This window comes from Sapajus apella, unplaced genomic scaffold (genome assembly GCF_009761245.1).
Source record: "Sapajus apella isolate SASKATOON/1434 unplaced genomic scaffold, GSC_monkey_1.0 scaffold41, whole genome shotgun sequence".
In the NCBI taxonomy this organism is placed as follows: Eukaryota; Metazoa; Chordata; class Mammalia; order Primates; family Cebidae; genus Sapajus; species Sapajus apella.
In genome coordinates, this window is record NW_022436981.1 from 2,316,401 (window position 1) to 2,329,475 (window position 13,075).

A 13,075-nucleotide genomic window follows, 5' to 3' on the forward strand; every position below is an offset into this window, starting at 1 on the left:
CCATTGCCATCTTGTGGACCGGACATTAAGACTCTGCATCCCAAGCCCCTCTCTGTTACAGTTTTCCCGTTTTCTGAAAGGATGAAGGTGTCTCCTTCCTTTTTTGGCTGGGCAGTAATCCTGTCCCCCGACTTCTCATGACCTCTACATGGCCTTGCCCGTGTTCCTCGCCCACTCACCCACCCGCTGTGGAGCCCCGCTGGCCTGCTCTCAGTTCTTCTAATTTACTCAAGGCTTTCCCCCAAATGCTCTGCCCTCATCCCTTTACTCATCCTTACATCCAGTTGAGATGATAGGCCTCAGGCGGGGGTTCCCGGGCCACCCAAAGCATGACCCTCTCCCGACTCCTTTTCCTTCCCACTATTCTTTCCCTTCACAGCACCTACTGCAACTTGTAAGGACATCTTTATTTGGATGTTTACACTTTTAACAGCTGTCTCTCTTGCTGGCTGAGAAGCTCCAAGTGGCCAGCGACTGTGCTGGTTTATTCCCCACCCTCTTCATGCCAGCATAGGACCAACCTAGCTGGGCCCTGGAAGGTGAGGAATGGGAGGAAAAATGTGAAGTCACAGCTCCCTTGTGCCCAGCCACCCTGGGCTACCCTCGTCCCCAGGCTCCTCCAGATGGCAGTGCCCAGGGCAGTGGGGAGGGTTCCAGGGCCTGTGTCTTCCCATTCTTCGTCCTCTCCCTTCATCCCTTATCATTTCCACAGCAAGGACAAGGGTCTATGCTGGACACAGAGAAAGGCCTGGGGACTACTGGCCTCTGACCCTACCCAGCAAGGCCCTACCGTGCTCAGGGGACAATTTCATTCTCTCTGCCTCCACCACAAAGTCATAGGGCAGGCCTGTCTAAAAAGCCCCAATGCACACAGACATGCATGCACGCAAAACAGCTCTAGAAGGGAAAAACTTTTTTAACGTCTCTGCCATTTTAGTGTCATGTTACTGAAACTGCCCTTCCCCAGTCGCTCAGTTCAGAGCCTTCTCTGTGGAGTCTTTAAACAAGTGTTTCAGGGTCCTCAACAGCAGTAAGATAGGACCCCTCTCAGAGTTCAGCTTGTTCCTATTTCCGTCTCTTCTCACTCAGGAGTGTCCATCATGTTTCCTACTGATTGACAGTTTCAGGCTGACCCAACATGGGTAGAAACAAGAGCACCTGCCATTTTCAAGAGAGGCAAACAGGCTTCACCCAGGATACCTGGGGCTTTGGGGGTCTTCCAAGAATCCCTGTCCATCTGGAGAGCTCCTCCTTCCAGACTGGCTCTCTCTCACTTGCAGTCCCTCCTTCTCAGCTCAGGACTCTATTGGCTGGCCCCAGGCTCTGGCCATAGCAGTCCCTAGGGCACCAGAAGAGCACACAGCCTGGGCCCAAACTGCAGCAGTGATGACTCCAGCTTCCAGATAGAAAGAGGTTGAGCCCCGAGGATCCCAGACCCTGCCTGGCTTCAGTCGGTACATAGCAGCAGTTTCCCTGAGATCTTCAGGTCATCAAAAGGCAAAAGGACAAGGGACTGAGAAGGAGAATGGAGAGAAGCAAGATCAGAGGACATGAGAAAAGGTGACTTGGGAAAGGGGACCCAGGGAAACCTGTTGGGCCACTCCCTCCCCACCAAATGACAGTTGAAGACCATCAGGGAACAAATCTTCATACGAATCCTCAAAGTAGTGGCCTCTCCGGGCTGGGCAGAGCCCTGAGGACATAGGTGAGCCTTCCTTTTCTAAGATAATGCCAGGATATCCGGGTTAGGAGGGACCTTAGAGATGATCCTGCCCATGGACCTGGGTTTTTTGTTGTTGTGGGGGTGGGGGAGGCTGGGTACTCGCAGAAAATTTTGGGTTTCTTTTTCACACTGAACATTTAAAAATAGGAAAGATTATACAGGAAATCTGGATTTCACCTCTCAAAAAATTCCAAGACCAGGAAAAACTGGGCTTACACTCCTGCTCTGTAAGCCTTTGCTGAAGCTGAGTACAGAGACCATCAGGGATGGCTCTCTGAGTTCCTACAGGCCTCACCGCACCATGGTCTCATACCTGGCCAGCTTCACTGATTCACGTTAACTGCAGGGTCCCTGTAGGAGTCCAAATTTGGCTCCCTGGTCCTGACCAACTAAGGAAACAGGCTCAAGTTCCCACAGTTGGCCAGTGGCACAGTCCTGGTTATACCCCAGGACTCCGAGCTCTGTGGCCCTTTCAGCTAATGACAACACGTTTCTCTGCCATGGGTGTGCGAGGAGGCCCTGGAGAGCAAAGCATATGCCTCTTACTTCCTCGGTCAGGTCCTGGGGTGTCTCATCCTCCACGTTCCGCAGCAGGGAGTCAGCACCCGCCTTGCACAGAGTGGATGAGATGCCCATGAGGCCCCGCCCAGCTGCCAGGTGCAGGGGTGTGCACCCATTCAGCATGCGGGCATCTACCTGGGCACCAGCCTGGAGCAGGAACTGTACCAGGCCCCGCTCTTGGGTTTCCACAGCCAGGTGCAGCGCTGTCTTCCCACTGGTGCCCTCCTGGGAAGGAATAAGGATATCAGCCAAGGCCCTCAGAGTGTGCTGGGCCCGGGCTCTGGATAAGGAGGTAAATGCTACCACTTCTGACTGCTGGTCAGGGGACCTGGGGCTGGGTCAGGTGGGGGGCAGGCCCTGCGCCAGGCAGTGTGCTGATGGCTGCCTCACCTGCACATCAATGTCAGCTCCATTTTGAAGCAGCAGTTCCATGAGTGGTTGGTTCTTCTGCAGGGTGGCGATGTGGAGACAAGCCAGACCTGGGATGGGGTGAGGGTGAGGGCTGCTGATCTGCACCCACCAACTCCCTCTCTTCCGGGACCTCCCAGCCATTCAGCCCCATGGGACTCACTGCCCACTCAATGTCTTTAATCACAAGACTGTTAAAATGCAAACCCCAAAACCCCCTCAAAAATTTAAGGGGAAAGGAACTCAAAGTTTCCACTTTTTCAGAGTCATGTTATTGAAACTTTCATGCTTCAGGAGTCAGGTTGCTGAGTGACATGCCAAAAAACACCCTCCTCCTATACACAAAACACACAGACACACACACACACACACACACACACACACACACACACACACACACACACACACACACCCCTGCCTTCAAGCCCAATCTGAAAGCCACCTTTTCTGAAAAGCCATCTAAGATCCTCAGGCTCCCAGCCCTTTCTTAGGGGCCACTTCCTTCTGTGTGTTCCCCTGGCCTTTTTGCTGTTTCCTTTCTGGTCTGGACACCTGGGCACTTCCTGACCCTTGCTCACTAATAGAGATTTCGACTCAAATTTACATTCTTCACCTCCTTCAAGTCCCTATTCAGATGTCCCTGGCTCCATGAGGCCTTCCCTGACCACCCTATTGAACAACCACATCCACTCTGCTGTTCCCCACATTCCTTCCCGCCACTGCTCTACTTTTCACTACAGCACTTACTTCCTTTTAGCTTATTACATAGCTCACTTCTTGTATTTATTGCGCGTCTCAATTTTTCTCTGTTATGCACACAGATGCAAACATAGTTCCTAGGATAATATCTGGCACACAGAAAACCCTTGGTACATTTCTGTTGAATGAATGAATCAGGTCATCTGATCTCTGTTAAACTAAGTATCTTAAAAGCAATATTTAGTTTTCTGCTCAACACACAGTAGGTACTGGGTAAATTCTAACTCAAATCATCCATTCATTCATTTAGCAAAGATGTACTGAATCTCTATGTGCTTACAGTAGGAGGGGCACCAATGGACAAGCTGGGACCCTCCCTTCCCGAAGAGTGGGATCCCTATCTCCTAGGCCCTCCTCCTCCCACAGGCCCTAAGACTGTCCACACCTTGCCAGTTTTGCAGCTGGAGGTCCAGAGAGTGAGATGGTCCTCTGCCTGGCTCTGGCCGCCCCTCCAGCAGGCAGCGGGCACAGGCCAGGTGCTGGCGCTGGCAGGCCACATGCAGGGCTGTGTCACCATGCCGGTCCTGTAGTGCCCGGCTGGCCCCCTTCAGCACCAGTGCCCGAACTGCACCCGGTTGGTCCAGATGTACAGCCAGATGGAGTGCTGTCTGGAGGCACAAATAGAGGGTCATTGGGCCACTGCAGCATGCTCCCACCTCTGGGAACAAGCTTGGGCTCCAGAAGCACCAGCTGCCAGCATCTTCTTTGAAAGCCGCTTATAAAAGTCATAGCCTGGGCTTCCAAGGAAATACTACCAAGCCCTTCTCCTGTCAGCCCCGAGTCCCACCAATCTCTTGGGACCCCAATTCTGGAAACAAGGTGAAGAAAGTAGCTCTCTGCTTTTCTTGTAAGTCACCGTAGGCCCTGGAGAAAGGACATGCAGGGACAGAGTCTAGCCTCTCATCCTGTGGGGAGACTTCTGTTACCCCTAGGCGTTAGGCTGCAGGGGTTATGTTGGAGGAAACACAGAGGCACCAGGCAGTCTTTCCCTGGCAAACCTCTCTGCTAAGGCTCCATTCAGACGTCACCTCCTCTGTAAGCCTTCCCTGGCTGCTGCACACAGACGCTAGACCCCATAGCAGCTGGTATGTGTCTCTATCACAACTCTTGTCACCAGGCTGTGTATTTAGCTGTTGACATGAATCCCCCAGCCCAGGCTGCAAGCACCTTAGGGAGAGGCCGTATCTTACTTGTGTTTGTCTCTTCAGCTTCTAGTTCAGTGTCTGGCATATGGTTTCCTGAGTGAGTAGCCTATGGATTAGTGTAGCTGCTGGGGATGGCTGTCAGGGCACAAACAGGTATCTGGGCACAACCCATTCTCGTCACCAACCTGGTAAAGGTTGTTTTGAATGTCCAGGACCTCCTGGGGCAGCAAAGCCAGGCAACAGAGCAGCACTGCTGGGGCCTCGTGAATCACTGCCAGGTGGACCAGCCTAGGGGAGCAGAGGCAGGGCTTGGAGTTAGGGCCCAGGCCACAGGGAGGGGTTGGGGTCTTGGGGTTAGAAGGAACACATCAACTTTTAACTAGCTACCGATAGGGTAGGTCCAGGAAGTGAGAATGTGGGCGAGGAAGTGAGGGTTGGTGTGGGAAGCCAGGATCCTAGAGGTTGGAGCTCCAAGTTCCCACTGATGGCCTTCAGGAGGGCCGTGGCTGGGTGGGCATGTGGGCAGGGTGCTGACAAGACAAGGGCCTTCCTGTCTAGCCTGCCCACACCCACTCTTCTCTGCCCTCAGGGCTCTGCCGGGCCAGCTGCAGCTCAAAGCCAAATTGAAAGCTGCCGAAGTAGTCCAGAGGGGGTTTCCAGGGCTGAGCACCCCAGCACAGAGGAAAGAAGGAGGCAGATGCAGGGTCACTCCGTACCCCCAAGCAACTCAATGTTACACATTCCAAGGGAGAGACACAGACACTCTTGGAAGAGGAGCAAGGAGACAGAGCAGCATCCTGTCCTGCTGCCCTTCCCGGGGAGTCAAGAGCGCTTCTCAGATAGCACAGACCAGGTCAGGCCTACCAGGGGCCTTCCATTCCTGTGTGCACCTCCAAGAGGAAGTCTTTGCAGTGCAGAAAATGTGTTTGTTGAGGGGACCAAGAACCTTAATCTAGGGGTAATGGGGTTAGTTGGGAGGGGAAGTTCCAGTCTTGGGGTTTCCCCACGTCAGGTGGGGAAAATGAAAGCCAGTGCTGAAGGGTCTAGGTCGGGACAGCTGCCTTGGGGCATTAGTGAGGACAGTAGCTTGGCTAAAAGGCCCATCTGGGCTGGGAGGGGGCTGCTTGGGCAGGAGGGTGGCAAGCTTTGGCGGCAGGCAGCAGGAGAGGCCCAGGAGAGTGACGGAGGGAGGGAGGAACTGCTCTGGAAATCCCCTCGGTCAGGGCCTGCTCTCTGGGTCACATTCTTGAAGCCACCTCCCTCTCTCCCCCAGTATCCCCTCCTCCCACTTCCTCTTCCCACTTCCATACCTTCCACAGCCCAGACACCTCCAATGGAGAAAAATGCCCCCTCCTCTCTGGGGACTACCTGGGGAGCCTGGACGCTTCTCCTGTCCCCACACACACCCCGTCTGGATACAATACCTGCTTCTAACTAGAGATGGTAAAGGCTGGGGCTGAGAGACTAAAGATGGCAGTGTCAAAAGTCCCCTCTCCTTGGATCAAACGTCATCAGAGGTATCTTGCATGCAGCCCCCGAAACCTTGGGGTTCTGGACCTGAGGGCTGGTGATCCAGGCAGAGTACGAAAAGGACTGGGTCACTCCTCTCCTACCCACTGGGCCCACCAGCTATCTTTATCAATGATCACCCAGGACTAGGCCCCTGCACCTCCAAAAAGCAGGTTAGAACAGCCACCTCCTGCCTCCCCTACTCCTATGTATTTGAGCACCCTTGATCAAGAATTCCAGCCCCCTCACCAACTCTATTTATTCATCCCCAGATCCCAACCTTCCCCTCCTCTGTCAATGCTTTCTTCTTGGGGGGGGTGCTAAATCCTCAGCTGGCCAACCCATCCCATACAACTGCCTTTTACTTCAACTGTCCTCTGGCCCACTCCCACCAAACTCCACCTGGGTCTGGAGAAGGAAGGGTTAAATGAGGGAGTAAGGCATGACAGTTAGTGGGATTCGGGGGGCCCTGGAGGTAGAGGATGTCAGGGATGCTGACTCTAGCCCTCACTTCCCCTTTCTTAGCAGAGGAGGAAGTAAGCTGGGGCAGCCAGCCTCCTGTCTGTCTGCTGGGGCAAGAGTGCCCCAGTCTGGCTCACCCCTACTCCTGAGGACCAGCCCCAACCCTACACCCTGGTGGCACCCCCCCCATGCCTAGCTTCCTGGCCCCCGAATGGCACCCTGTAACTGGCACCTGTTGGCCCTTGAGACAGAGCACTCTGAGGTTAGGAACTGGGAATCCCAGATATTGAGCAAATAAGGATGTCCCCTTCCCCAGCAAGAAGAAACAAAAAAACTGGACTTGGTCAGGGGAATTTTCTCTTCCTAAGAGTGGATTACTGGTAGATTTCCAAGATGCTGGCTGTGGTTCCTGGGTAAGGGTCCTGCCAGCTCTGCCCACCCCAAAATGGGAGGACAGAGATGATGCCAGGTTTTCTGGTCTGGGCCTGCCTGGACCTCAAAAGTGGGCTGAGAGTTAAGTCTGGAGTTTGGAAGAGTGAATGGGGACTTGAAAGATCCTAAGCGGGGAGTGGGGTGCCCGGCCTGTTGCGGCTCTTGGGCAGGCCCAGAGTTAGCATCCCGCTTCAGCCTATCCCCCATACTCACGTGTCTCCGTCCTCGGAGATGTAAGTGAGCGCTTCCAGCTGCTGCGGGCTCAGCGCCCCCGCGTGGGGGAGTGGCGAGCGTGGGGCCGGGTCCTCAGCCTCGGGGTCCCCCAGCAAGGACAGGGTCTCGGTGAGCGAGGAGGAGCCATAGGTGGAGTCAGCCCGCTCCCCATCAGCGTCTTCCTTCTCCTGAGGTTCCTTGGCGGGCCCCGGAGGATGAGTGCAGGGCTGAGGGCCGCCGTCCGAGGGCCCGGAGGCTGGAGCCGAGGTGGGCTCGGGTAGGGAGCGCAGAGAGCGCAGAGACTCAATGCCAGAGTCGTACTGGCCCTCGTCCGCCTCGTCCGGCTCCTTCCGAGCCTCCGACATGCCCGCGGCGCCTGCCCGCAGGGGCCCAGTCCGAGCAGGATCCGGCTCCGGGCTCCGCCGCGCCGCCTTTCCGGGTTGCGGGTCGGCTTAGCAGAGCGGGCGCCCGGCCCGCGGCGGCCTCCTTCCCGGGCTGTGGGGCTCCGAGGGGCCGGCACGCAGCGAGGACAAGGTTCGGAGCGCTGACCGGGTCCACCCAACGGTTACTCTGGGCAGGCGGGCAGCCCAAGCAGGTTCTCCTCCTCGCCCCGCCCCTCGGGACCAAAGAGGTCTCAGATGGCCCCGCCCCGCCCCGCCCCCAGCTGGCGCTTCCGGGAGGAGACCCCGCCCCTCCGGAATCCCCCTTCCTCGCCTCTACGTAGGCTTGGAGTCTGTGGTTCCCGGGCCCTGACTCACTTCTTCGTTGATTCATTCACTCATTCATTCATTCACTCTTTGCCCCTTCCTCTTTCACTCCATTCATTAGTTCCACGCATTTACTCTTTCCTTCTTTCACTTCTATTTCTTCATTCGTTTTATTTTGATTTTTTTGAGACAAAGTCTCGCTCTGTTGCCCAGGCTGGAGTGCAGTCTCGGCTCACTGCAACCTCCGCCTCCCGGGTTCAAGCGATTCTCCTGCCTCAGCCTCCTAGTAGCTGGGACTACAAGAAAAGATGAGAGGCCTCACCATGTTGCCCAGGCTGGTCTCAAACTCCTGGGTTCAAGCGATCTGCCTGCCTCGGCCTCCTAAAGTGCTGGGATTACAGGCTGTGAGCCACCAGGCCCAGACCATTAATTTGTTTTAAAGAAATATCTATTAATTGTCTGTATAAGCTGGCGTCTTTGGGGATGGGCATGTGCGTGGTGGGATGGGGAAGCACTTCTCATCTTTCCCTATCAGTGCCCAGGAGTATCGGTAGGGAAAGGGGACTCCCATCATCTTTAAAGGACTGGTTCTCCTGGGTCCTGGAAGACAGTCTCCTGTGTCAACTTCCCACATCACGTGGAATTAGGCATGAAAATGTTTTTTTTGGAAAGAGCGTCTTCTCAGGCAGACTGTTGTTGTCTAAAAAGCAAAGTGGTTATGGGGTTTCTTCTTCCTCAAAGGGTGAAACCCTGGTCTTGGGTAGTTACAGTTTCTGGTCACCTCCAGCAGTCAAGGAAGTGGGGCCATGTTGGGGAGGCCCCGACATGCTGGGTTGCACTCTGCTCAGGTCCCCACCACTGCCCCAGTCTTAGTCCCAAAACTTCTTTCCTCTTTCCCTGTCCCTGGGCCTGGGGAGGCCATAGGAGAACCCTACCACAAGTTAGCCCTAAAACGGTGTCCCCTGATTTACTCCCTCATTCCTCCCCACTTCTCCAAGTGCTACCGGCCTAGAACCAGCAATGTTCTTAGAGGGTTATCCCCAAGGGAACAGTTAGCTTTTCCATCTCCAGCACTGGGGAAAGGAAAGTGGATGAGCATAGACAGCAACGTTCTTCATGGGGGAGGCCAGCTTTCCCACTGCTCTCCCCCTGCAACCTTGTTTTATTCATCCATCATTCATCCATTTGACAAACATGTATGAAACATCTCCTATAATGTCTGACATTGTTCTTTCTACTTGAAGCAAAACTGACTATCACGTAACGGTAATAACCAATAAACCCCACCCCCACCCCCACCTACCGCCAACAACAAAAAAAATCCCATGTTCCTAAAAAAGGTCCTTGGCAATTACAGCTCAGAGTGGTTGGGATAAGACAGGAGTGAGAACAGGGTGTTGTGGGGGCACACAGTGGGGCCGATTACTCAGTGGGGTGAGGGACAAGGAAGGTTCCATTTGAACTGAGAATGGGAAGGGAAGAGAGATAGGGAGAAGAGAAGGACTTAGTCTTGGGGGGAGGGGTGATTGGAGACAGAACAGCTGGATGAGGGCTGAGGGGAGAAGACGGCCCACTGTTCTACAACCCCATGGAGGACCAGAGTGGGAAGGATGTGATAAGCATGGAGCCCAGTGAGGAGCCAGGAGAGCAATGCCCAGGGAAGTTGAAGGATCTCCTTCCCTTGGGTCAGCATGATTTAAGATGTTCTCAATTTCCTCCCATGACATGTTCCTCTCCAGTCCTCAAAGACTGCAGCAAAAATGTAGTAATAAACTCCAGACCTAGACCAACTGGGTTCAAAATCTGGCTGGGTGCAGTGGCTCACACCTGTAATCTCAGCACTTTGGGAGGCTGAGGTGGGTGGATCATTTGAGGGCAGGAGTTCAAGACCGGCCTGGCCAACATGGCGAAATCCTGTCTCTAATAAAAATACAAAAATTAGCCAGGGCTGGTGGCACATGCCTGCAATGTCAGCTACTTGGGAGGCTGAGGCAGGAGGATCTTTTGAACCTGGGAGATGGAGGTGGCCATCAGTGAGCTGAGATTGCACCACTGCACTCCAACCTGGACAACAGAGTGAGATTCAGTCTAAAAACAAAAACAAAAACAAAACCCCACACAAAATCTGACACTATCACTCCCATTTTAATGTTTGGAAACTGAGGCCCCAAGAGGTGGGTTAACTTGCTCAAGGTAAAATAGAAAGTGCACCTCTCGGCCTTAGCGCCATTTTTTTTGGAAACCTCTGCGCCATGAGAGCCAAGTGGAGGAAGAAACGAATGCGCAGGCTGAAGCGCAAAAGAAGAAAGATGAGGCAGAGATCCAAGTAAACCGCTAGCTTGTTGCACCGTGGAGGCCACAGGGGCAGAAACATGGAATGCCAGACGCTGGGGATGCTGGTACAAGTTGTGGGACTGCATGCCACTGTCTAGAGCTTGTCTCAATGGATCTAGAACTTCATCGCCATCTGATCGCTGATCACCTCTGAGACCCACCTTGCTCATAACCAAAACTGCCCATGTTGGTCCTTTGCCCTGGACCTGTGACATTCTGGACTATTTCTGTGTTTACTTGTGGCCGAGTGTAACAACCATAAAATAAATCACCTCTTCCGCTGTCTTAGCTGAAGAATTAAAAAAAAAAAAAATACAAAGTGCAAAGATAGCTTCTGACCTAATTCAAAATTTTATATATTTTTTAGTGAAAGCTTCTTTTCTTTATCAAGGTGTAAACCACATAGGGTGGGAGTGTCTGAGCCCTCTGCAAGGACGTAAGAATTCAGGAGTGTGCAAGGACCTTCTTTTTATTCATACAGAGGCTGAATTTAAGGAAAAACCCACTCAACCCAGCCAGGTGTTTGGCCCTGAGCCATGACAGGTGTGTGGCAGTCCCTTTTATGGCCACATGAGGTCAGCATTGAGTCACCCACTGGCCCCTGGACCAGAGCTTGCACTCTTGACAGGTATCCTTTCCATCACTCCAGGAATGGGGAGAGGAACCATGGCACTGTTCTCTGAAAGGGTGACCTGCGGACTTTGACTTAGGCCGAAGCATGGTTAGGGACCTAACCTCGCCTCCTCAGCTCCAGTCTTCCCTGAGGCTGGGCTCCTCTAATCTTTCTCTCTGTTGTTTTCTGATTCCTTTTGTGCCCCCACTCCCCACCTCCACCCACCCCAGCTAGGCTTATCTTCAGGAAACAGGCCTAGTTTCCATGGTGACCAGCCGGTCAGCTGGCTCCTTCCACCACCCCCTCCTTCACCCCCTGTTTCCTGTAGCTTCCAGGGAAGGGTACTGTGTATGAATGGAGAAGGCAGGGGTAGGCTTTTGTCTCTTGGGAGCTCTAGGGTTGGCCAAAAAGAGCTAAGCTGTCCCTCATCCAAAGCCTCTGAAGTGGAGACAGGAAGGTGGGTGTCAAGAGGAAGATTGTGGTGCCTAAATGGGGAGCATGAGGAATCCTCTGTGGATTTGGAAAGGCCAAGGTTAGGGGCTCTGCTCTCTGTGGGCAGTGAGGACTGAATTGGGTGGAAGGGGCTGAAACTGGAACAAGAGGGGCTGGAGTTTAGCTGTGAGGCCAAATTCCCAAAAAGCATGGGTGGGAGATGCTGGAATGAGCCACCAAGTGATATTCTGCCTCTGCCAAGGGAGTGAACAAGACCCTTCCTTTCCCTTCTTCTGGGCAGGGAGAATGGACCCACCAACCTGGAGAGGGCCATGCAGGTAGCTCTAAGCAACAGGTGGACAGAGAGCCACCTTCACCTCTCCTGGAAAGGGAAGAGTAGTTAAATGAAGGCAGGGCCAGGAGTGGGACTAGAGAGGTGAAAGCAGTGGCTCTCTTGTCCCCAGTAAGGGCAAGGAACATCCTGGGCAGATCAGTGGCCTTGAACACTATCCCCCAAAAGCAGACATCAAGGCTTTGCCTCAAACTAACTTTCTACCCACAAATATTCCCCATTGACTTTTGAATGGGAAAGATATTAATTCTAGGACTAGCTCTGTGAGTGCTAGCAGGTGACCTTGAGTAAGCCATTCACTCTCCCTCTGCCTTGGTTCCTTGTGAGTAAATGGGGAGAACAGTTACTGTAAGTCAAAGACCCCAATGACATATAGTAGGATTCCACAGTGACTGTGCATGCACAAGATTGATCATGCATTGCTTTTATTACATTCTTCCTAATAGTTGGTTTTCATGTTCTTTTCTCCCCATTAGACTTTGTGCTCCTTGAGGGCAGGAAACTATGTTTCATTTCTGTACTGGGCACACAATAGGTACCCAACACCTATTTATTGAATGGAGACATCCAGGAATGAATGAATGAATGGATGGATGTTAGGGTTCTTCCTGCTGTGCCAGTGGATGCAGGGAAAAGCAGTGTGGGGTAGATGGCCTGAAGGGATCAGCTGCCTGCAGTGGCTCAGCCTGGCCTGTGGTCTGTGACTTTGCTTCCTACACCCATTAGGTCAGAGCCTTAGAGATTGTCCAGTCAACTTCCTCATTGCACAGATGAAGAAATTAAGGCTCAGAGAGAGGAAGGAACTTGCCCAAGGTCACATAGCTCCTTGATGGCAGAGACAGGATTGAGAATTAGAACACAGGTTTCCTGAGTTCTTCAGCCTAGGGCATTGCACACACTTCACTGCCTCTCTGAAGCTGTTCTTGTAGGGAAGGAAGATGGTTCAGTGAAGGCTGGTTCCAATGTCCTATCCTCTGCCCTCTGTTAGTCCTTTCTCACATCTAGCTTCAATCTCTTCCCTTTCACCGTATTCCATCCCTCTCCAAGCTAGCTTCTGCCTTAACCCTTTACCACGCAACTGGGAGTAAGGATGTTCCCTCTGGTTCCAAGAATCAATTTGTTCTCCCCACTCCTGAGCCCCAGGAACTTGCAGGAACCCGGGATGTGTGTGTGTAGGGGGGTGCTGTTGGTTGAACCTCGAGCGCCCCGTCCACGAAGAATAGATGGAGAGGGGTTGCGGCATAGATTCTCTCAGGATGGGAGCGCGGGAGGGAGGTGCGGTGAGCAGGGTTGGGAGCGGGGACGGGGTGTGGGGAGCCCCTGTTGTTTTACCCCTTCGGGGGGGTGGTTATTAGGTAGGCTTGGGAAGGCGGAGTTTGGGGGGCTGGGGGCGGGGCTCGGCTGCGGGGAGGAAGGGGGGGGGCG

At 53.5% G+C, this 13,075-nt stretch overlaps 2 protein-coding genes and 1 long non-coding RNA gene across 3 annotated transcripts; 2 read left to right on the forward strand and 1 right to left on the reverse strand.

The window, feature by feature from the left end:
• Positions 1–351: 351 nt before the first annotated feature.
• Positions 352–1,356, forward strand: LOC116565763. Its single transcript, XR_004275579.1, has 2 exons — positions 352–463; positions 510–1,356. It is a non-coding gene; the product is annotated as an uncharacterized LOC116565763 (long non-coding RNA).
• NFKBIE (NFKB inhibitor epsilon) lies at positions 899–7,841 on the reverse strand. The gene is made up of 6 exons (XM_032299577.1): positions 7,213–7,841; positions 4,782–4,884; positions 3,837–4,059; positions 2,675–2,763; positions 2,270–2,509; positions 899–1,513 (listed from the first exon to the last, which is right to left on the reverse strand). Exons 1-6 carry the CDS (start codon positions 7,575–7,577, stop codon positions 1,448–1,450), a joined length of 1,086 nt encoding a protein of 361 aa, XP_032155468.1. The 5' UTR covers positions 7,578–7,841; the 3' UTR covers positions 899–1,447.
• Positions 7,842–10,130: 2,289 nt separating this feature from the next.
• Positions 10,131–10,555, forward strand: LOC116565764 (60S ribosomal protein L41). Its single transcript, XM_032299578.1, has one exon. The coding sequence runs from the start codon at positions 10,172–10,174 to the stop codon at positions 10,247–10,249; it is 78 nt and encodes a 25-aa protein (XP_032155469.1). The 5' UTR covers positions 10,131–10,171; the 3' UTR covers positions 10,250–10,555.
• Positions 10,556–13,075: the final 2,520 nt, after the last annotated feature.